Below are 21,649 nucleotides of genomic sequence, written 5' to 3' on the forward strand. Positions count from 1 at the left end.
CATTAAAACAAGTGGCTGTTGCAGTAGTTCTTTTATAATATCTTTTTGCCAGTTTGCAGTAACCGATTCTGTGTGCTGCTGATCTGCTGGTTGTGATCATTCAGGGAAAGGTTACTTCATCTAACACTCACTGGAAGTCGGTTTCCTGATAGCTTAGAGCTTTTATTCATTTCCTTTCATTCTGAGCTTACAAAGAAGACAGTAATGGACTGATGTTTTGTAAGTGTGAAATACAGACACCAAAAACAAAAGGGTTTTTCTTGCATACATTTATTACCTTCATAATATTTGAATGTTTGAACAAACATTTTTTTGCCTGCTTGACAGATTCTCAAAAGGTCCTGTTTCTGTGTATGTACTACAATACAGTTAGGATAACAATAGCATCAACAGATGCCAAAGTGAACAGAGCTTTGGCCACATGGCAATGTTTATACACAAATTATTTTCTGGAACTTTGTGTACGTCTGACACAAAAACAATGGCTGCATAAAATGAAAAAAGTTGTACAAAAGTTATGTATTACATCATTTCCTTAGTGGTTTACATTTATTATAAATGTACCATTTGCTTGCAGTACAAAGACTCCTTCAAAAGATCCCTTTGGGAACAACAATATGACTAATAAAACAAATCAAAGACATAATAGAAAACTGGTCTGTCGAGGGTAAAGACTAGACAAACTGGCGGTAAACTTTTGACTTGAGTCCCTTCACTTTTCCAAATGTTAACAACATTCACTTGATAAAACAAGAACCTCAACTGCCCTCCGAGCATACACATTCGAAACAAGTGGAGGATGAAAACAAATGTCTGCTAGGCAGGAACACGAGTCACAGCACTGGGAGAATCAGTGCTCAACAGCTTCAACATAGTACCATGATGAGTGGGGGCGAAAAGACCCCAGGTTTCCTCTGAGAATAAAGAATCTCTTTCTAAAACAGCTTCCTCCCTCTTCATCTCTTTTCTCAAGATCAAGGGAAGCAAAGGCAATTACCTGGGTGGCATTGGCAACCTTGTCATTATTTTTCTAGTGTTATTTACTTGACAACCACATTAAGAATGGCTCAAATCAGATTTGAGGGAGTGTGGAAAGTGGTTAAAGTGGAAATGATAAACAACAAATCACCCTAAAAGGGAATCATTGTGAATCGAAGATGGGTGAAAAAAGGTCGACCTCTTTACGTAGGACTTTGTATTACTTTCTGTAAAAGTAAATGTTCAGGATGTGAAGTCATAATATCTCAGAGGTGTCCTTTACATACCAAATAAGTGTAATACACTGTACTGTCATTTAAACCAAAATAAGACATTCTTCATTCTTAGTTTTATACTGCAAATATGAAAACATTTTCCCAACTAAGTGCTCAAGACCTTGCAAGATGGATGGGGTTGTTGGCTAAACCCTTAGATCAATCTTAAGAACATCACAGAATAACACTTGAGTCATCCAAAGTTAAGGAACGGTTTGAAAAGGATGTTTTCCTTTGAGCGAACATAATACAGGAGCCCAGAACAAACAAAGGCTTTGGTGATAAACATTGATGCTGCATGTTTAATCCTGTCCCTTCATTAAACACTGCTTACCCAGGTTTCCTGGATATTAGATTGCAGTCTGATACTAGAACAATTCCAGATTTATTTATTTTCATCTTAAATCTCACAGTCCTTCTGACGACTTTGGTTCGTTGTTTGTGTCCCTCATGTGAGAACAATTTGGCTGTGAATATACAGATTCTTTTGTGCGACGCACCTCCTCTCGGAGAGCACAGACAGACCAAAATATTAGTGTTCTTAACAAAATATCTCCCGCTGTAAAAACGTGTTATGTATATTGGCACTTTCCGCTACAAAAGGCTTGATCTGTAAGGTATTTTCTGGTTCTGAATTAAACAGTGAGTGAAGAGAAAGACACAGAGTATTAGCTTAGCATCTCATGTCCCGGATACATGGAGGATGCTTTGTGAGATTATCGGTCCACAGAAGGGGCCACAGGGAGGCCAACTGACAAATAACGGATGAGACAAAAGAACATGTACTATAAACAAACAGAGGAGGAGACCACAGAACGATGCCTGTTGACACAATCAGAGAGAGGCCTTCAAAGCTGAGCCAAACTGCCTCATGCCTCTGCTGCTGTGTAATGGCACAGCCACACTACGGCTCCAAAGACTAAAAGGCAGGGGGAAAACTAAAAGTAACAAACAATCTAATAGCAAAATCATAAAAACCCATTCATGAAAGTATATAAAATACAAATGTAAACTGATTAAACTTAAACATGATAATACAAAACAAATAAAATCATAGTGTATAATGAGTAAAAAATATTAGATTTTTTTGTCTAAAAATACATAAACAGACAGCGGTGGGACACTAACACTGACCTCGGAGGAATGTCCACCAATCACAACATTTAAGGCAGCCTAAGGTCAAAGGCCACAATTATACTTTCCTTTGGTATATTTTGTCGAAGTAGATTTTTTTCAACACTTTGGCATGCTGACATACTTTGCACTTTTATTTTTGTGGTGCCCTAAACTCACTGGTAAGTGCTGACATTTGGTTTTGGTACAAAATGCAACTGTGCTTTTAGTCAATAAAAAATGCATACTTATTATTTCAATCTAAGGAATCAGGCTCTCACAGGCAAAATTCTAGTATTATTAAAGTGCATGTCACTGATACTACAGCATAATACAAATGCAGGTAGTATCAATGTGTAAAATGATTGTACTAATCATTCTGCCTGTTCCCTTAAACCACAAGTAGACAGAAATACTGGACAGTACCCTTCATCAACAAACCTTCATATAAAAATGCTCCAAACAGACTCAATGGCTCTATAGGGAGTGAACACTGGACCTCATGTATCTGAGAAATCCCTTTTTGTTGGCACTTAAGGTAAAACTATGGCTTTTTTTTAATATATAACTATATGGCAACGATAACATTTTGAACAGTCTTATTTCAGCTGAAGCTGAAGGAGGGAAGACAGCCACTGGAACCTGGGCTCTGAGGCACAGAAATCACTGGAGGTCGGTCTCCATGATGGACGGTTCTGGGACGGCCTGGAGGCTCTACCATCGCCCGCTGATGCTGGCCATGTCTGCGTGAAACTGGCGGGAGAGGCGGCCGCTCGCTCCCCCTTCCAGGAAGGAGGACCTGATGGGTGGCTCAAATAGCTTCCTCCCGTTTTTATTTAGTTCTGTGTGATAAGAAAAGAGCACCAGAAATCATCAGCAGTAGCAAACGTTATACAAACAAGTTTTACCAACCTCTCCTACTGTTGCAGGGAGCTGTAGCAAATCAAAGTAAAGAAATATTGAACACAATGAAAGAGTATGTTAACATTTCCATTAATCAACAATGACAAGAAAATTGGATTCAAATCACTACAGGACTGCTCAGATAAACAAAAGTAAATCTGGGTTTTACTCAGCAGACAAAATGCTTTCATAAAAATGTCTCGTCATGGAATCTCTGAGTTATTCACATGATACCTGCGCTCTGTTGCTGCCAGCATAAACCTTCAGTCTGATTGCTGGAGACAGGCAGCTCGCCCCAGCAGCTCTTTTTACTGGCAGGCCCGCAGGAAGTTAAAACCTGGATTGAATTGACTGGTATTTTATCTCTTTATAATAAGAGGCAACACAGTATGGGAGACAGACCGAGGCATGCATGTTCCTGGTTTGGAGCCCCAGAGTCCGTCAGTGAGATGAAAGTTGAGCTGCACTTGGCCGAGGCGTCAGGCAGCAAAACCAACTCTGGCCTTGGCTCGTACGCATTGTTAATAATTACAGGACCGGCCTCGTTGTTTCCCCCTGTTGCCCTTACTGTCAACTCTGGCTCTGGTCTGGAGTTTCTGAACTTTTACTGAATATCCACGACAGGAAGCTCATGATCCCAAGATGAGTATGATTAACTTACACAGCTTAACAACGTCAGCTATTACAAAGTCCAAATGACATCAGTAATGACGTGTGACACCCACAACATTCCCATTAGATCCGGAACAACAGGACAGAGTCTACATCAGGGAGGCAGCTGGAGCAACTGGAGGAACACCAACACACTCATCTGAGAAGAATGAGCCCTAATCCCATTTATTCCTGCCGGTGTAAATGACTGCATTGGTTCTCTTGTATCGTCACAGATAAATGAGCTACAACATTACCACATTGTATTTCTCTACTAGTCTGCCAATAACAAAGGCCACCTCTAGCTTTCAGATCTAGTGCTTGGCAGTATTGATGACCTCTGTCAGTTGGAGCCTTCCTCACAGCTGGGCTCCACTCCCGCTCGTTGCAGCGACAGACAAAATAGGACCATTAATGAAACACATAAGCCAATTTGTGTGAAGTGCCTCCAGCAGGAGCCGGTAGGATGTGACTCCAGCTGCTATCAGTGCTTATCAGCAACCAAAAAGGGAAACGTTTTCCCCACAGAGCTGGTCTCATGCAGGCCTCTCTGCACTGTATTTTCCTTTCAATTTTGGTTGTGCCAGACAGTTGATAACAGAGAAAAACAGGCAAAAGGGGCGATATGCAGGATAAGAACACACACTATTTTTACATCTTTGACTATAAAATAAATAAGTTCAGTATATTAAAAAAAGGCGAATAATTGTCAGACCTAAAACAAAGTCACTGCAAGACTGTATAGATGTGTGTATTTTCAACCATAGAATAGGCTAAAATAATGTTAACATAATCTAAACGCTGTGTAATTTGCTTTTGGTTTGAATAAAAAGGGATTATGAAGCTATTTTGTGGCACTCAAAACAATTGATTATTAATATTATTTAGAATTTTCTAAAATAACAATGTTCTGGCTAGCTTAAATTAATAAGAATGTTAGGATAGTCATATATAAGCATGCCGGTTCTGCATGTGCCCTTTTAGTCATATTGTATACACGATTGTGTTTTGTACATGTGTTTACACTTAGTGTATTTTGTGCGATTGTGGGTACCTGAGATGGCGAGCAGCATTTTCCTGCGGGCTCCGAAGGTGGTGATGCCCAGTTCCTTCAGGTCCTGGTCCGTTAGAGTCAGGAACGTCTGGAGGTCGATCTGGAAGCAGCAATAAGTGCATTTAAAACGACTATTTCCCAAATTCGGCAAATTCATGTTGTTTTGCAACCCTAAAAATACCATGATGACTCATTTTATTACAGCATCAATTATGGCAAACCCATTCTATCACATTTCTTTCTAATCATTCATTTCTATAAGATTTACAGTATGATATTTAAACATTACAGTATAATGCAACTTTCTGCACTGAGTGAGATTAAGAGTTCAAGAGGGCAATACACTCTAGAAGCAGGAGGAAGGGTAACCTTTCCAATAAAATGTGCAAATGTAATGGGAAATTCTGCTGTAGCAAATTTCATAGCACTCTATCTAATTGTGGACTGAGACCCCTAGCTGCTAGAGTGGCTATATATAATATCTTTGCTTCTTGGGAAGATGGCATTGGTTAAAATCACTGTAAAAAGGGGGTGTTCGTTCTACAGTACCTCCTGTTGCTGGAAGATGTCCGTGTACTTCCCCAGGCCCAGTTTGCTGAACAGCTCCGGCAGGTCGGAGCCCTTCACAGAGGAGTTCAGGCTGCAGCCGTTGCTGCCGGTCACAGAGGAGATGCAGTCCATGTAGCTGCTGCTGCTGCTGCTGCTGAGGTAATGCTCTGCAGCTGTCCATCAGGGGATTCAGGGAAACATGAGAAAAACCCAACGATAATATTGAAGTTAGCAGAGAAGAAGAAATGATTTATGAACAGCTCAGCAATCGCATTTTGAGTCACACAATGAAACGAAGAAAGCTTAGCAAAAACGTAGACCTATGTATAAGTCTACAAACAATATTTAATATGCTGCAACTTTAGATTGATGAGACTAATACATCTCCTGTTATCCTAGGTTGGTAAAACGTAAGATTTAAGGAAGATTAGCAAAACCTAAACTTAACAAATAGTACAACAAAGGAGTGACTGCAGAGGTACAGGAATCAGTCAAACCATGAGGGTGCTCAAACTGAATAGTTCAGTTATCAAACTCAAAATAAAAGGAAAAACCTGACCTTTTCATCTGAATCTTTGGAGTCTCTCTGTGAAACAATTTTTCCCATCAATGCCAAAACTGCAATAACATATTCTGTTGCTCTAAGCCAGGGGTGTCAAACTCAATCACAGAGAGGGCCAACATTAAAAACTGGGAGTACGTCGAGGGCCAAACAGGGTGAACATTTATTGAAAAGGGTATTGGATAAAGTGCATATTTATCAAATACATATTAAGGTACACTGTAAAAAATGACTGTACAAATAGATTGAACCTAAATTAATTACTGAAAACTGTACATTTTCATGACTAAACAAACTAAACAGCAAGCTACTATACAAAAACACTTTTTATTTTCAGATTGAACATAAAGGAAATTCTCAAAAGGCATAAAATATAGTAGGTTGCTGTTTTTTCTCAAGATAGAACAAAGAATAATAAGAAGAGGACAGCACAGTGCTGTATTCGTTTTACCAGTAACAGTTGTAGATTAGAGTAAAGGTGCACTATACAAAAGCAGGTGGTACATGTAAATGCCAAAGTTTATGCACATGAGCCAGATATTTGGAATCTTTTCTTGGCTGCCAGTTCGTTAATGTCTGGGGCTAGGGTCTGTGCTGTGGAAACCCTCAGGATGGAGTGAAGGTATGCATCTGAGAGACGACTCCTGTGGGGGCTTTTGTTCATCTTCATTACAGAGAAAAGCTGCTCACACAGGTACAGTATGTGCTTCCAAACACGCAGAGCATTTGAGCGGCATGAAGGCGGAGTTGAGGTTTCAGGGAGGAAGCTTGGAAACTGTGCAGCGCCCACAGAGTGATACTTTGCCTTGAGTGTGTCATAACACTGGTGGTCAATCAGCTCCATTTGGATGTTCACAGGTGCACTGTCCACGTCAACTGCAAACAGGTTGCTGAGCAGTTCAAATTTACATCTCTGAGCTGCAAAGTCAGCAAATCTCTGTTTGAACTCCGCGCCAAGTGCGCTCAGTTTAGCAGCAAAGTGCGCAGTCGGGAGAACAGCGATGGACGACAGTGCTTGGCAACACGGAAAGTGTCCAAAGTTTCCTTGCTGCATCTGAGTCTCCCATAGGCGCAGCTTTGTTTGGAATGCTCTCACTGCGTCATACATGTCCGTAATGACACGGCCCTGAAGCTGGAGGTTTAGCGCATTGAGATGCTTTGTTGTGTCACACAGAAAAGACAGCTCATATCGCCACTTTTCGCCCCGGAGATCTGTGGTGTCTTTCTCTTTGCTTTCAAGAAATGTGCAGATTTCCTCACGTAGCTCGAAAAATCTATTCAGAACTATTCCTCGACTTAGCCATCGCACCTCTGTGTGATACGGAATGCCGCCATGTTCGCAATGCATTTCCTCTAGGAAAGACTGAAACTATCGGTGATTGAAGCCTCTGGCTCTGATCAAGTTTACACTCTGTGTTACGGTGCTTATGACATGATCCATATCAAGAGCTTTACCACACAGCGCTTTCTGGTGTATTATGCAATGATACACTGTCAGATCACCGGCATCTTCTCTCGCAGCCTCCCCACCAATCCGTTCCTTTCACCGCGCATCGCAGGCGCTCCATCTGTCATCAGTCCCGTCAGTTTGTCCCAGGGCAGTTTCAGTTCATTGACACATTTGGAAACTTCCTCAAAGATGTCTTTCCCCCCTGGTTGTGCCATGCATAGATTTGATCCCCAAAAGTTCCTCTGTAACACCTAAACTGGAGTCTACCCCACGGATGAAGATTGACAGCTGCGCAGTATCTGTCACATCAGCGCTCTCATCCACGGCAAGGGAATAGGCAACAAAGTCTTTCCCCTTGTTCGTTAACTGTGTTTTTAAATGGTTGGTCAGCTCACACACACGATCAGCAACAGTATTTCTGCTCAAGCTTACACTTAAAAATGCTTGCTTTTTGTCTGGACACATGACTCCGCACGCTTTTAACATGCACAGCTTTACAAACTCTCCCTCTGTAAACGGCCGGGCTGATTTAGCTATTTCTTCGGCCACAATGAAACTTGCTTTCACGGCAGCCTCACTTTTTGATTTGGCTTTTTTGAACAAAGTCTGCTGTGATGCCAGAGTCTTTTTGAACTCCTCCACCTTCTGCTGTTTGTCCACTCGCCTGTACTTGTCCTGGTGTTTCGTCTGATGTTGTATTCTTTAATAACGGCCACGCCAGATCCACAAACCAGACAAACTGGTTTACCGCTTATACTGGTAAACATATACTCTGACTCCCACCTGTCTTGAAAGCCCCTGTTTTCAGAGTCCACTTTTCGTTTGGCCATTTCATTTGACAGGCTAATACAAATGTAACTAGAAGTGACGAGCGTAGATTACTTCTGACCTGTGATGAGTACAATAGAAAGAGAAGGTGAATCTCCCGCGCCTGTGACGTCAGTATCAGCGGTTTGCGCGCCGGTGGGCCAGTTGTTATATGATGATTATGACATTAGATATATTATCTCGCGGGCCGGATATAATTGTACCGCGGGCCGGAAGTGGCCCGTGGGCTTTGACTTTGACATGTCTGCTCTAAGCAGAGGATGCTTACGGTTTGCAATGCCTGATGTGTACGTTTGGCATATTAGCATGAACACAAAAAGTACTGACCAGATTTGTTCTGCTTCCTCTTGGGGCTGCTGACAGCGAGGGGGAACTCGGGGTGACCCGGCAGGCCGCTCAAGCCCCCAATCCTGTCTCGCCAGTTCTCAGAGTCGCTGCCGTTCCCGAGGCCTTCCCGGCTGTTGGATCGAGACAAGGACAGCGGGGAATCCTAAGAGAGAGAATAAAAGCAAGACAATTCAAACCAAGAGCTCCGAGTGACTACAATGCATCTCATTAAGGGGCACAACAACATATACCTAAATTGTATAAGGTAAGGCAAATAAAATCTACGAGATGAAGAGAATAGTAAACACTGCCTGTCTGTGAGTCTCACCTCAAAGGTGGTGCTCATGCTGGGCTTGTAAGAAACGTGATTGGCTCTCCGGAGCTCCTTGATGGTCTCGGCTGGCATGGACTTTGAGAAGCCCAGACCACTCCAGGTGTTGGTGGGGGTCCGCACCTCGGTCACCACGGGCTTCTTTAACATAGCTGTGTGAAAACAGACATATTGTGATGAACACATACAATAAAAAGATACAACACAAAATAATATCTTTTGTAAATCTATCCTGAATTCACTGTATGCTTTTAAGCATTTCAATGTTGTCCATGTTGCACAGTTTTACAGTTGTATATCTTGCTTACACTTTTTTTATCAATACAAATACTAGGTAGGAAGTCTTTCTGGCGTCATTGGACAAAACATTCCATAATACCCTTTCAGCATACTGTAATTAAAGTGGTCTGAGAAAAACTAAACTTCTGCACCTCCGATGAGCTCTGTTTTTTGTCTTAAGAAAATGAATGTAGCCCATGACTCTGACATTTGGTCATTACAGAGAGAGGGTGTTCCTATTGGCAACAAATGCACAAGCAAGTCCCAGATGGGAAATGCCAGAAAAAACTGCAGAAAAAAGTTTATTTTCCAGCATTAGCAACAACTGCCTACACTGCAAAGCATCTCAAAGAAGTTAAGAGACAGGGGAGAGCTGCAGGGGGAAAGCTACAGGTTTCAGCCGTTTGTGTCTTTTCCAGGAAACTGTTTTTTACAAACTTATACATAATTCACAGAGCATCTTTGGAAGCCTAGGAATGATAACTTATTTTGGTTTTGTGTGTTTAAATAATAGAACCACTACCATTTACTTAGCTATAACACCTCTTGTTGTTAAATACAAACTATGTGCAATATGTGCAATATATCCCGTTCAAAACTGTGCAATATATACCTGGCAGCTAAATCCTCAGAACTGTTACAGGGTGTGCATTTTGTAAAATGTGTAACTTCTTTTTTATCTTTAAAACTTTTGTATGCATGCTTTACTGTAGGTAACATAAAGCTGTCTTTGGCTCTTTTCTGCTGTAACAATGTAAATGTACCCTCTGTGGGACTAATAAAGGTATTCTGATTCTGAATCTGAAGAGTAAACAATTACATATTATAATAATACTAAACCACATACGGCTAAACGTCTGCAAACGGGAAAATGTAGTCCTCTTTCAAAGGTACTTTCTAGGAACTTATTACTATTGATGGCAGTTGTGACGATTTGGATTTTGTCAGTCTGTCTTCACACAAGGCCCATCCAGTCATTACTAATCACACTGTAGTATTTGACACAAATGTCAACTTACCTTTAGTTGCCAAGAGCTTTTTCTGTTCATAGTCAAATTCCTGAAAAGAGAGCAGAACGTTTTATTCCTTGATTACTTTTTACCCCATTACTCTTTATTTCTGCTGTGTGTGTTTGATGTGTGTATACCTGCATGTTGGGGAAGGATGTCTGTGGTCCCAGTCTGATTCTCTCTCTCTCGTTCTGCTGCGCCGCCCTCTCGGCCGCCCGCTCGCTGCCCGGCGCTCTCTTATCGGCCACAGGGCTGTCCGACGAGCTGGACTCAGCGTCCGAGAGCAGACAGTCAGAGCTGGGGGGATTGCACAGGATTATTGCATCAGAGAATGAGGAAAATCTAGTCCTTCATGTCATCATCTCCTCACATTACCACTAAGGCTATTAAAGCTCCCGGGTCATCAGGTTTTAGAGCGTACTAGTTTTCATTATTGGGATACAGTTGATTATCCTATCCTATCCGGGGTGAGTGTGTGTAACCAATATAACAGCCCACACTTCAAAATCTCTATAAAGAAGAAATAAATAATCTCTTCTGTCACTTTGTCTCATCTTCTAGTTTTTTATGATAGGCATGTGGGTGTTCCACTTTCATAAGAACATGATAGCCTTGATATTTTTGGATAGGAGGTGATCAGCAGATAAGCTAGGAGCTACATTTGCTTTCACTAGCTTCTGCATTCTTAGGGGCTGAATATAATCTTTGAACATACTCACAACAGATGCAGACTAATGTGTGTCTATGCTACATTTGAAGTCTCAATTCACTGAAATGTTTTACACATGTTTCCGGGTTGGAGCAGTCTGCAAGTTGATTCATTTCAGGGTGCATGTGGTCCTGGTTTTGTGAGACTAAAATACAAAGTATGTATGCTTGTTTTGATTTCTAATAAGTGCAATTTCCTAGAGAAGAGGCTGAAAAGCAACACTCCAATCTGTAAATGCTCTCTATATTCAGACATACTGTAGATGGGAGTTCTTGGTGCCCTGCAGTAGCTCCACCGCCTGTCTCTTCCCCGATGACGTCTTACAGGAAGCCAGCATCTGTTTCAGTTCATTCCCATTGGCTGAGTGGGAGGGGCTTCTGGGCATGCCCACTTCCACAAATGTGTCAGAGCCTGAAGGAAACAAAACATACTTTAATTTAAAGAATGAATTTAAAATACAAAGTCCTATGGCAACTATAGCTTAATACTTTTTTCATCTATTTAAAAAAAAAGTTTGCCAAGCGCTTTTGCCACCGTTGACAAAAAAATCCTAAATCAACATTTAAATGCTGCGCAGCATTTTTCCTTCTATTTAAACCCAGTATTTCTACACAGTTGCATCTAAAGATCATGTAGCCCACGGTTACTTACAGTAGAGAAGTCTGAGTGGAACTGATTGATTTAAATATTTCTGTGTTCATTACTTAACTCAGTGCTAGTGTTACAATCAGGCTTTAATAAAATCATTAGTACTGTATTAAATGAATTACATTCCAGTAGTGACCGGATAGTATGCTTGAACATTGTGTGATTGTTTCCAATAACTCCAGGGTGTTGCAGTGTCTAAAATTCAAATGTACTGAAAAAACCAAGATGTAATTATTTCCAAAGCTCACAAGGTTTTATCTAAAAAGGTTTTCACTACTATCAAATTAATGTTTGCTCCCCCACAGAAGCGAGGCAAGATATTTGTAAAAATATTTGTAATAGTTGATTTAATAAAAAAATACTAATTGAATCCGATGAAATACTGTATTCCAATTGAGTATTTATTCTTATAAGGGAAGTCATAATGTGAAACTTCTAATGTAAAATAAGAAAAACATCATTCGATACAGTGTGAGTCTGTTCTGAGTGGTGAGTGATTCAAAGGTGTGTGTGTAGCTTGGTGGGCATATGTACGTCTTCATGTGTTTAAGTGTCACAGGTCCCAGTTGGATCCTGGATTAATTAAAAACACAGCAGCTGTAATTACAGTGGTCCCAAACCCCTCCCCCACCAATTGACTCTGTGTAACAGGATGTGAGTGTATGCTGAATGTGCATGATGTGCTGTACAGCGTAAAATAATATGATGTCAGTCAATCCAACAAGGCTCTCTGGGGTTTAATGTTTTAACGGTTCCCCTGCACTCCCTCATTCCACAGAGCGGAGTGGAGTCGGACTGGGCGAGCCAGTCCAAACACATTCTGGGACACAGGGGGAGGAAAGGGAGGGGGAGGAAACCTTACCGGGACACACCGCATTGGGGGAGGACCAGCTCAGAAAACAGCGTGGAAAAACGAGACGCGTGAGAGGGAAAGTTTGAGGGGAAAACCACGAGTGTAAGACACGGAGGAAATGAGGACTTTTCTGAACCACTAGGAGACCAGCAGCTCATCCGTCTCCGTTCCAACTCAATGAATGTAGTCGGAGGGAGAATGAGGTTAGGAGAACGGCACAGAGAAATTGAAATAAGTTAACTCAAGGAATTTCTTTCTTAGTGGGTTTAAGGGTTACATAAATCTCAAGTGGAAAAGCGTAGATTGGACATTTATGTAAAGTCTGCACGATCGAGCAGAGTATAAAATGTTGACAGCTCAAAAATGTTGTCAGCCCAAGGTTAAACTCACACATAAATCACAAGATTTTAAATTTATCTTTAACCTAACTGACCAAGCAGTGGGCAAGACTCCTTCTATAAGTAGAATTTTACAAATAACTTCTTAAGAGAGTTGAAAGTTAGAACCTCAGAAAATAATTGCCACAGAAAATAGTTAAAATCCAATTAATCTTATATTAAAATATATTTGAAGTGTTTAAATGTACTGGCGGTCACTTAGTTATTAAGACATTTACAGGTGATAGGCATGTGGTTACTCTGCCTGCATAAGAACAGGAAAGGTTTCATATTTTGGATAGAGGTGATTATCAGATAAGATAGGAACTACATGTGCTTTCACTAACTTCTGCATTCTTAAGGTCTAAATTTAATCTTTAAATATACTCACAACGGACGCAGACTAATGTGTGTCCATGCACTCAAATGTTTTACACATGTTTTGTGGTTTGAACAGCGTGCACAGGGCTGCACGGGGGCTTTGGCAACAGGGGCGGGTGACTCAAAACCTTTAGTTATTTTAGCACAAACAATATCACACCTACTTTAGTTTTCTGAAAATATTCTGATATAAAAGAATATCATTTTTTATATAAAATAAGAGCAAATACTTTAGTTGGGCCGTAAAAAAATGCAACAACCACATATTATTATTTGGGAAATTGCAATAAAAAAATTCAGCACATCTCATCTTATATTATTAGTTGCAGGTTGGTTCAGAGTTGCTTAAGAGGAATACCTTCATCTGGGCTGGACTTGCTGGACCGCGGTTCTGAGGGATTGTGTCCGCTGGCCTCCTGGACGGAGTCACATGGCGCCGGACTCAAAACGGTTTCTGCAATTGACGCGGTTGCTATCCTCCCATAGACTGAGCTAGCATGCTATACACGAATGCACACATGGACATAAACATACAGAGCAAAATACATACACCATAAATGAGATTTATAAACAAAAAGTGAAAAATAATATTGCCGCATACAGGGAACAAAGGAGCCAACCTTGACATGTCCATTAAGCGTGCAGGAGCCCTTGCAGTCAGGGACCCCGTTGGACTGTTTGTCTATGGGGGCGAGGCCAGGCGGGGGGGAAGGTGTATTCTGTGTGTAACCCTGAACGCCTGACAGCAGGATGCTGTTCAGCGTGGCCTGGGCCGCAGGGTGCAGCATCAGCTGAGAGGAGAAGCCTGACAAACATAAGCGGTGCAGAATGTTACATTAACCATTAAAACGTTAAGATGTGTACAAGGGATATGTGTGTGATAATCATTGATACCTGTACATGATTGCCTATTGACTATCTATCAAACAATATGAAATAAAATAAAACAATATAAATTATTGAAGTTATATTTGTGATTTGAATATTTCCACCTTAATATAAGAGTAATTCAAACAAATGGACAAAGACTGACTCACAGTGAACAGTTGGGCAAATGGGAAAAATCCATGTAGATTTATACAAATCTTATACAAACCTTGGGTGCTGGTGAGCGAGCTGGGCCAGAGAGAGGGGGAGTGTGTGGGGGTGCTGGGGCTCGGGGGCTGCAGGGGGCTCATGGAGGAGTTCAGGCTGTTGAGGAGGGCGTTTGGTGCACCGGAGTTGGCCAGGGAGTGGGCCGCCGCACCAAGGAAACCTGAGGAGAACAGAAAGCAAGAAAGGGGAGATGAATAAATCAGTGGTGGGTCCTGTCAAAGCGCAGAGCCATTTTTCAAGCTAATCACATGTTACAATACGTCCTTCGAAAAAATAATCGCGGTTTCCCAGCTATTTAACAGCAATTCCATCAAACTGTCATCAAGCAGACAGCAAACGAGGGAAGGAATTTCTTAGATTTCTACAAGGATGCGAAAGTATATATCTTGCGTGTCCTCGTGCCCAAAAAACCCATGTTATTGAGAGCACCAACAATGTGGTACTCGGTGTCTCGACCCAAACACAGTGTAAGAAAACAGAAAGAAGCAGGTCTGTGGCTTTAACAAAGGGCTAGTTTGGCTCCAGGAATAAGGCCAGGGCTTCTTCTGGCTTTCTCGCCTGTAATCTGAGGAAAAGAAGCATGTAGCAATTACTAAAGGCAAGGATGTGGTCGTCCACAGCTTCTCCCCGGGCCCCTGGGTTTAAACGAGATGGCGAGAAACCTAATGTACTGGGAATTCATGGCACATTGTTGTTTTTGTTGCCAATTGTATATCTATTTAATTTTCCTACCACAGTAAATGGGGATTTGAAGGACATAAAATAAAGGTTATTTGAACAATATCATAAAATACCAGCACGCAAGGTCATAAAATCTGACAAAACGTGCCAAACTGCTGTAAAAAATTGTTGATTTCAAGAAAACCCTCAACACGATTAGAGATCTAATATCAGTGCCGACTCACCTCATATGCCCTACATACGTATAAACTCATGGCTGCAGACATTACATTAATAAAAAGAAACAAAGATAATATTGACAATATTAAACATATATATATATCATATTCTCTCAAACATCGAAAGGAAATTCCTAAGTCACATAATGTAGAGCTGCTCTGGCTAGCATTTGATGGTAAAGATATACAAAACAAACAATTTATCTTCAAAACAGATAAAAAGTGATGGATTTATTGCTGGCATGTGCCATGAGCTACTTCCTGTCAGCTTATTCCTCCTCTTTGATGCATAATTCATCAAGTCCTCATTTCCATGTTTTGAAAGTCTGGCCAACTAAACACGCATCATATGAAAACTGAAAGCAGATAACTTATACATTACTACTTATACTGAAATGAAATTACAAAAAAATGCAGTTCCCAGCTGAACTCTGCGTCTTCATGTTGAGGTCAGCGCTGCAGACAAACAAACTCCTACGTGAATTATAACCGTTCGTCATCCTATGATTCATGGCTTTGCCATTCATTCACAGCGGATGCAACTACATTTGTATCAAGGTTATTTTGAGATGGTTGGCTGATCAAAGATTTGCACACGTGGTGGTACTCATTTCTTGGAATAAAATTCATACCATCATAGTGAGCTCAGTCCTGCATACATCTCCTACTGTAAAGCACATACAGATGATAATGCTAAACCCCATCGGTTGTGATTTATGTACATGTTGAGAGGATCTTTTAATCTTCCATTTTAAAAATGACTTGTGTTAACCAGGCGATAACAGGCTTTGAGGAAATCTGTCTCACAGATTTCTAAAATGGATGTGTGTGTGTGTTGCTGGTACACCTGCGAACGACAATGATGTATGAGGACAGTACTTCCCATACAAAGGCAGTTCATCTTTAATGCATTACTTGCAAGGACAACAAAATGGGGCCACTTCTTATCTTTCCTCGCTAGTTTATCTTTTCCGTCCATCGTGGAAAAAGTAGGAGAAACTCAAGTAGCAATTTATTAACAAGTTAGGAAGTGTCATTACCCAGATTGCTCAGCCCCAGGCCAGCTGAGGCCAGGATGTCCAGGCCGACGGGACAGATGAGGGACGGGAGGTTGGTGGCGGGATTCAACGCCACAGAGGGAGAGGAGGACATCACCCCGTTGTTCTCCAGACCCAGGAGGAATTTTCGGGCTTCGTACATGTTCACCGCATTCCTCTCCACGCTCTTGACTATCACCGACTGAGAGGGAGAAGAAAGAGATGATGAATAAAGAATAAAAGACAGGTGGAGTGGACAAGGAAGTAAAGAGGAGAATAGGATGGAGCGAGGAGGCAGAGATTGATATGGCGGGGAATGTTGGCAAAAGAGATAGGGAGAAAAACGGAGGTTGTTGGGGAGTCAAACATTAAGGGGAGGAAGGAAGAGGGAATTAGGGTAGATTGAAAGGATAAACATCGAGGCAGTGTGGGAGAGAAGGAGACATGGGAGCTAAAGTGTTCCTTAATTAATAGCATAACAAATTATATTCCGCTAATTGATACCAGTGAAGAGAATATGAGAGATAATCAATGACTATTATACAAGGCGGCATTTAATCAGTATTGAATAATTATAAACAGGAAGGATTTTGAATCAGTGAGAGAAATTACTGAATCATTGTATGCATGGTTTCTCAATTCTCACCACAGAGTGTGTTGTGGTTAAAACGACTATTTTAATCTCTTTAATTTATTGTTTTTATTTAAGCGGTTTAAGCTTTATTGTTAGATTTCTGTTTAAGTTGTTATCGCTTAATTTATTGAGCATTTTTGTTTTGTCAGTGTGCGGCAGTATGATCTGTAAACCATTCGAAAAAACTGAATAAAATACGAAAAAGAAAGTTTAAAATAAATGACTTCTACATTTTCCACAGGAGTAGAAACCCCACCCTTAATAAACATAAAATACGAATAAAGGTGAGCACAAATCATGCCCTGTTTTTGTTTTGACACACACACACACACACACACACACACACACACACACACACACACACACACACACACACACACACACACACACACACACACACACACACACACACACACACACACACACACACACACACACACACACACACACACACACACACACACACACACACACACACACACACACACACACACACACACACACACACACACACACACACACACACACACACACACACAGGACTGCCAAAGTGCCGGGAGCACGGAGACTCTGGCTCGCATTTGGACAGCCTTTTGGATTACTGCTGTCACCTCGTTAAAATGTTTAAGTGAAGGGTTCTTAAGAGGATCTGGGCTGGGTCGGTGTTTACTCTGGCACCTCCACGTCAGTCCCTACAGGCCTGTCTGGTTTGGGCACTGGGCTCTGGCTCAGGATGGGACGTGGGCACCTCAAAAAGACACTATAGACCAAGTTATGAAATATGATTAGGTATAATATGTATTGAACAACATTAGACCATCAGAGGGTGGCTTTAAATTGAACACAGGTGCACCACAGTTTCTGCTTTATTACAATATGGAAATGATAAAAGTATTGAACTAATTCAGTTTTATTTAATGCAATGTGAATGCGTGTACCGCCAATTCACCACTTAATTAAGAGGAAAACATGCAAAACAAGACGCTTATTCTTCAGTGGGAATATCCAAGGTGTAACAGAAAGATTTAGTGTTCCCAGAAACATGCACCGCAGCCTGGGATTCCCACTGTGGCAAGTGTAGGTTTGCCAAAACTCTTCTCAGGGTTGGTATGGCAGGATTTCCTTTGGTATAAGGTTCAGTTTTTTCCTTTTTAAATTTCATTAAATAGCGTTGAAATATGACAGGGTGATCTTTAATTTATTTCAATGTCATGCTGTGACATTTGCAGTAGAGTAAATCTCCACTAGAACAGATGCTTAGTTGTTCGTTGGCAGACTTTTTTCCTCTTTCTCTGCCAGCTTTTGGACAAGCAAGACAGCAGCTAGGTTTTTCTCAGGGTGTAGAGCGAGGATATGTTTACTTCTAAAATGTAAGGTTAGTTTCAACAGGATTATAACATTTCAAATATCTTCCCCATTATAAGCTACTAACCTCTGTTTTATTTCAGCGCAACAATGGAAACTGGCAATTCATCACACTTTTCTCGCTCATCAAATATGCTTTTTAATCCAACTGAAAATGCTTAGTAAGTATTACACTGTACAGAGAAACAAACGTATATTTAAGGCCAATTTTAATTTAAAAAAGAGTTTGCAGCCATGCTAGCTAGCTGAATTTTTGTTGTTGTTATTAAAAACCCATCTAAACAGTGGCATGGCAAACTAGCTTAGGCTTTAAATGCAGCGATATGCCAAGGTCGGTGCTATATTCTTGTTTCTATAGAAAAAACTTAAAATAAACGTATATATGACGCATTTAAAATTACATCTGAGGAAGACTCAACATGGAATGTAAAGAGAATCCCCAATGTTATTAGAACGCATCCTCAGGGCATGATTAATGTCTGTGCAAAGCAATCCATCTAATAGTTGTTCAGATATTTCACTCTGAGTGATTGACTGAAATCAACATCTCTACAGATAAACCCTTAGTGGAAAATCCCCCTAAACCCTCCGAGCAGTTTGAGCATAGGCCTGGAGTCATACCTTGCTGGGCTGTTTTGGCTTTGGTTTGATACTGATGAAAACATCTAGCTGCTCCATTAGCGCTGTGATACACTGGGGCTCCACCTCAATGTCCTCTTTAATGTCAAACATTAACACCAGAGGCAAGCAGCCCTGCGGAGGAAACACAAAATTAAAGTACATGAGCAACAAAACCATTATTTTCTCATGTCAGCAGCAGAGTTATATCTTTCCGGGCCTGACCCTGTAATGCAAGCTATTTCTCATAACAGTGGTACAGTACATTTCCTTATTATATTATACCATTTGTAGACCTATATGTTAGGCATACCAATAAATACAAGATCCACTGCTGAGTTCATCCCACACAGCTTTTGGGAAATTCCGCAAAGAGCAATCTGTTTTGCATGATCACCACCACAAGCACCACAGACATCTATATTTTGGGCCGAGTGCTGGCCGACGTTCCTATTGTGAGTGGGTGTAATTAGCAACCGAGTATAGAGGCCAGGCTGGCTCTGACAGGGCCTGAGATTGAAGCTGTAATCTACAGTCTGGCTGGAAGAGGCCAAATCACACAACTGAGAGCAGGACTCCTCTCTAGTGTATTCACAGCTACTCCCCTACTGCTTTTCCCCTCCATTTCTCAACTTCATCTCCCATCCCCTGCTTTCTATGCTTCTCCTCCCCCCTCTAACTCTACTCAAATAAATCAGTTTTTGTACAGCCTCACTCAGACAGAGAGTGAGAGTCTCCCTCTTGTGTGTCCACACCAAGAGAAAGTCATGTTTAGCCACTACAACAACTTTGGCATTTGCTAAAATGTCCTTGGGGCCAAATGGGAGACCGCAGACAAAGAGAAGGCCTCTGTTACTGAATTACCGCTCCACATTATGGATCTCCACACAGAAAGACAAAGTTGTTTACCACTTATATGCCACAGCTCAGCAGAAGTTTTTTAGCCAGTGGTGATTAAACGGCCATCACTGTTGCACAGTTTTTAAACAGACATCCGATTATAATCGGTAATTCAGATAAGGGTAGCCTCAGTGGTTACCGGCAACAAGACAAGAATGACCACAGTGCATTTTTAACACAGAGAAATGTAATTGTGATACGCTTTCTACTGGTCCAAAAAACTCCAATGTGCTAACCTCTGAATTACAGGCAGCGTAATTTAAATCCCCCAAAATATACTATACATGCAAGCCAAACCATTACCATCAACACCGAGAAGGATAATCTGTACACAGCAAAGACATTAAGAACCTAAACCAAGCTGACGCAAATGTGTGTGTCCATTTCACATGCAGGTATGTGGCTAAGAATCATGCATAGTGTGCCAGCTACAGATGGTTGTACAACTGGACCTTTCAGCAGCACGAGCAGAGCCAAGAAAATCTCGCCAAGGCTATACAGAAGCCGCAAAGGCAATCATGGTCTACTTCCTAAAAGCCATCTCAACACCCACGCATCATTCACACATACCATGATGATGTTAGTGAGACAATGCCACCATTATAGCTACCACACAACATGTGGAATCTGTGTATGTAAAGAAACCAATGCAATCCCTTAACCCCGAAAAAAACAAAGCTTAGCAATTTAAAGTCATTATTTACAACCAGTGGATGTCAAGAAGGAAAGCACACACACCATGAGGTACTGCCGTGCCAGGCAGACTGATTCAATGGTGCCCTGGATGTAGACTGTGGATTTCTTCTGGGGGCAGTTGGGGTCGGGGAAGTGGATCTGGGCTCCGGTTCTCTGAGTGATGTGCTTGATGTTGCTGCCATTGCGGCCCTTCATGAAGAGGTGGTGCTGGGGAGCGATGTCCAGGTGGCTGGTGACTGAGATGGTGCTCGCCAGGCTGCCCGCCAAGTGCTCCAGCAGCAGAGCCGTGCCCCTCTGGGGAAGCAAGGGAACAAGGCAATGTAACAGTTGAAAAATACATTATACATTCCTTCTAGCAGTCTGTGAAACTACGCATAGGTACAGGGTGCTTTGAGCCAGATGCTAACCTCACCTATATCAGTATCTTACATTGTCTCAGGACTATTAATGTCTTCACAAAAACTCTGGATAAAAACAAACATCATTTTGGCTTCAAAATCATAATATGATTAGAAGTAAATGTGTATTCAATCCTACTTTACATGAAAACTATAACATCCATGCCATCATGTATTCAGATTATAACAATTTTTCATCTAGTATGAGGAGTATACAATATAAAAGTGAGTTTTCTATATCATTTTGGGTGCATGCTTACAGTATAGTGGGAAACGTCCAGCGGACGTTATAATTAAAACTGCCAACAATAAAACAAAGAATAAATTGTGGTCAATTTACTGACTCGTCAAAAGACAATAAAAGTAGAAAGGAAATCACATTAAAAAGCTGGAACAATATCACATCTAGGGCAATTTCCAGACCACATAAACTTTCAGTTACCGTGATGAGCAGCAGGGCATATAGCCCATCACATCAGTGCTTTCTATACAACCCATGGAAACTATTATATTTTCCACTGCATCTGCTGGCCTGCTGAACACTCTCATTCCTCGCTGTCTCTGCTAAGCCTCTGCACGACATCACTTGGCCCAGTAAACCAAGTCATTTCCAGAGTGCAAAGGGAATCCACACTGTGGCCAGCATAACACAACAATCCACAGCGGTTTTGGCAATCCAAGGGTCTCACACCACCACATGACATATTGCACATATTCCTCTAATACACA

At 41.3% G+C, this 21,649-nt stretch overlaps 1 protein-coding gene across 2 annotated transcripts in view; it reads right to left on the reverse strand.

Annotated features, from left to right (window-relative positions):
* Positions 1–260: 260 nt before the first annotated feature.
* bicc1a (BicC family RNA binding protein 1a) overlaps positions 261–21,649 on the reverse strand; it is a 57,283-nt gene continuing 35,894 nt past the window's right edge. For both annotated transcript variants that reach the window (XM_079691079.1, XM_079691080.1), the window contains exons 8-21: positions 20,565–20,816; positions 18,930–19,061; positions 16,313–16,511; positions 14,375–14,533; positions 13,899–14,083; positions 13,637–13,778; positions 11,277–11,430; positions 10,448–10,607; positions 10,320–10,359; positions 9,019–9,173; positions 8,691–8,853; positions 5,524–5,696; positions 4,975–5,074; positions 261–3,208 (exon numbers count right to left, since the gene is read on the reverse strand). In XM_079691079.1, the coding sequence (XP_079547205.1) occupies positions 3,081–3,208; positions 4,975–5,074; positions 5,524–5,696; positions 8,691–8,853; positions 9,019–9,173; positions 10,320–10,359; positions 10,448–10,607; positions 11,277–11,430; positions 13,637–13,778; positions 13,899–14,083; positions 14,375–14,533; positions 16,313–16,511; positions 18,930–19,061; positions 20,565–20,816 (2,142 nt within the window). In that variant the 3' untranslated portion in view covers positions 261–3,080. The remainder of the gene's footprint in view (positions 3,209–4,974; positions 5,075–5,523; positions 5,697–8,690; positions 8,854–9,018; positions 9,174–10,319; positions 10,360–10,447; positions 10,608–11,276; positions 11,431–13,636; positions 13,779–13,898; positions 14,084–14,374; positions 14,534–16,312; positions 16,512–18,929; positions 19,062–20,564; positions 20,817–21,649) is intronic.

Source organism: Notothenia rossii (assembly GCF_949606895.1).
Source record: "Notothenia rossii genome assembly, chromosome: 6".
NCBI lineage: Eukaryota > Metazoa > Chordata > Actinopteri > Perciformes > Nototheniidae > Notothenia > Notothenia rossii.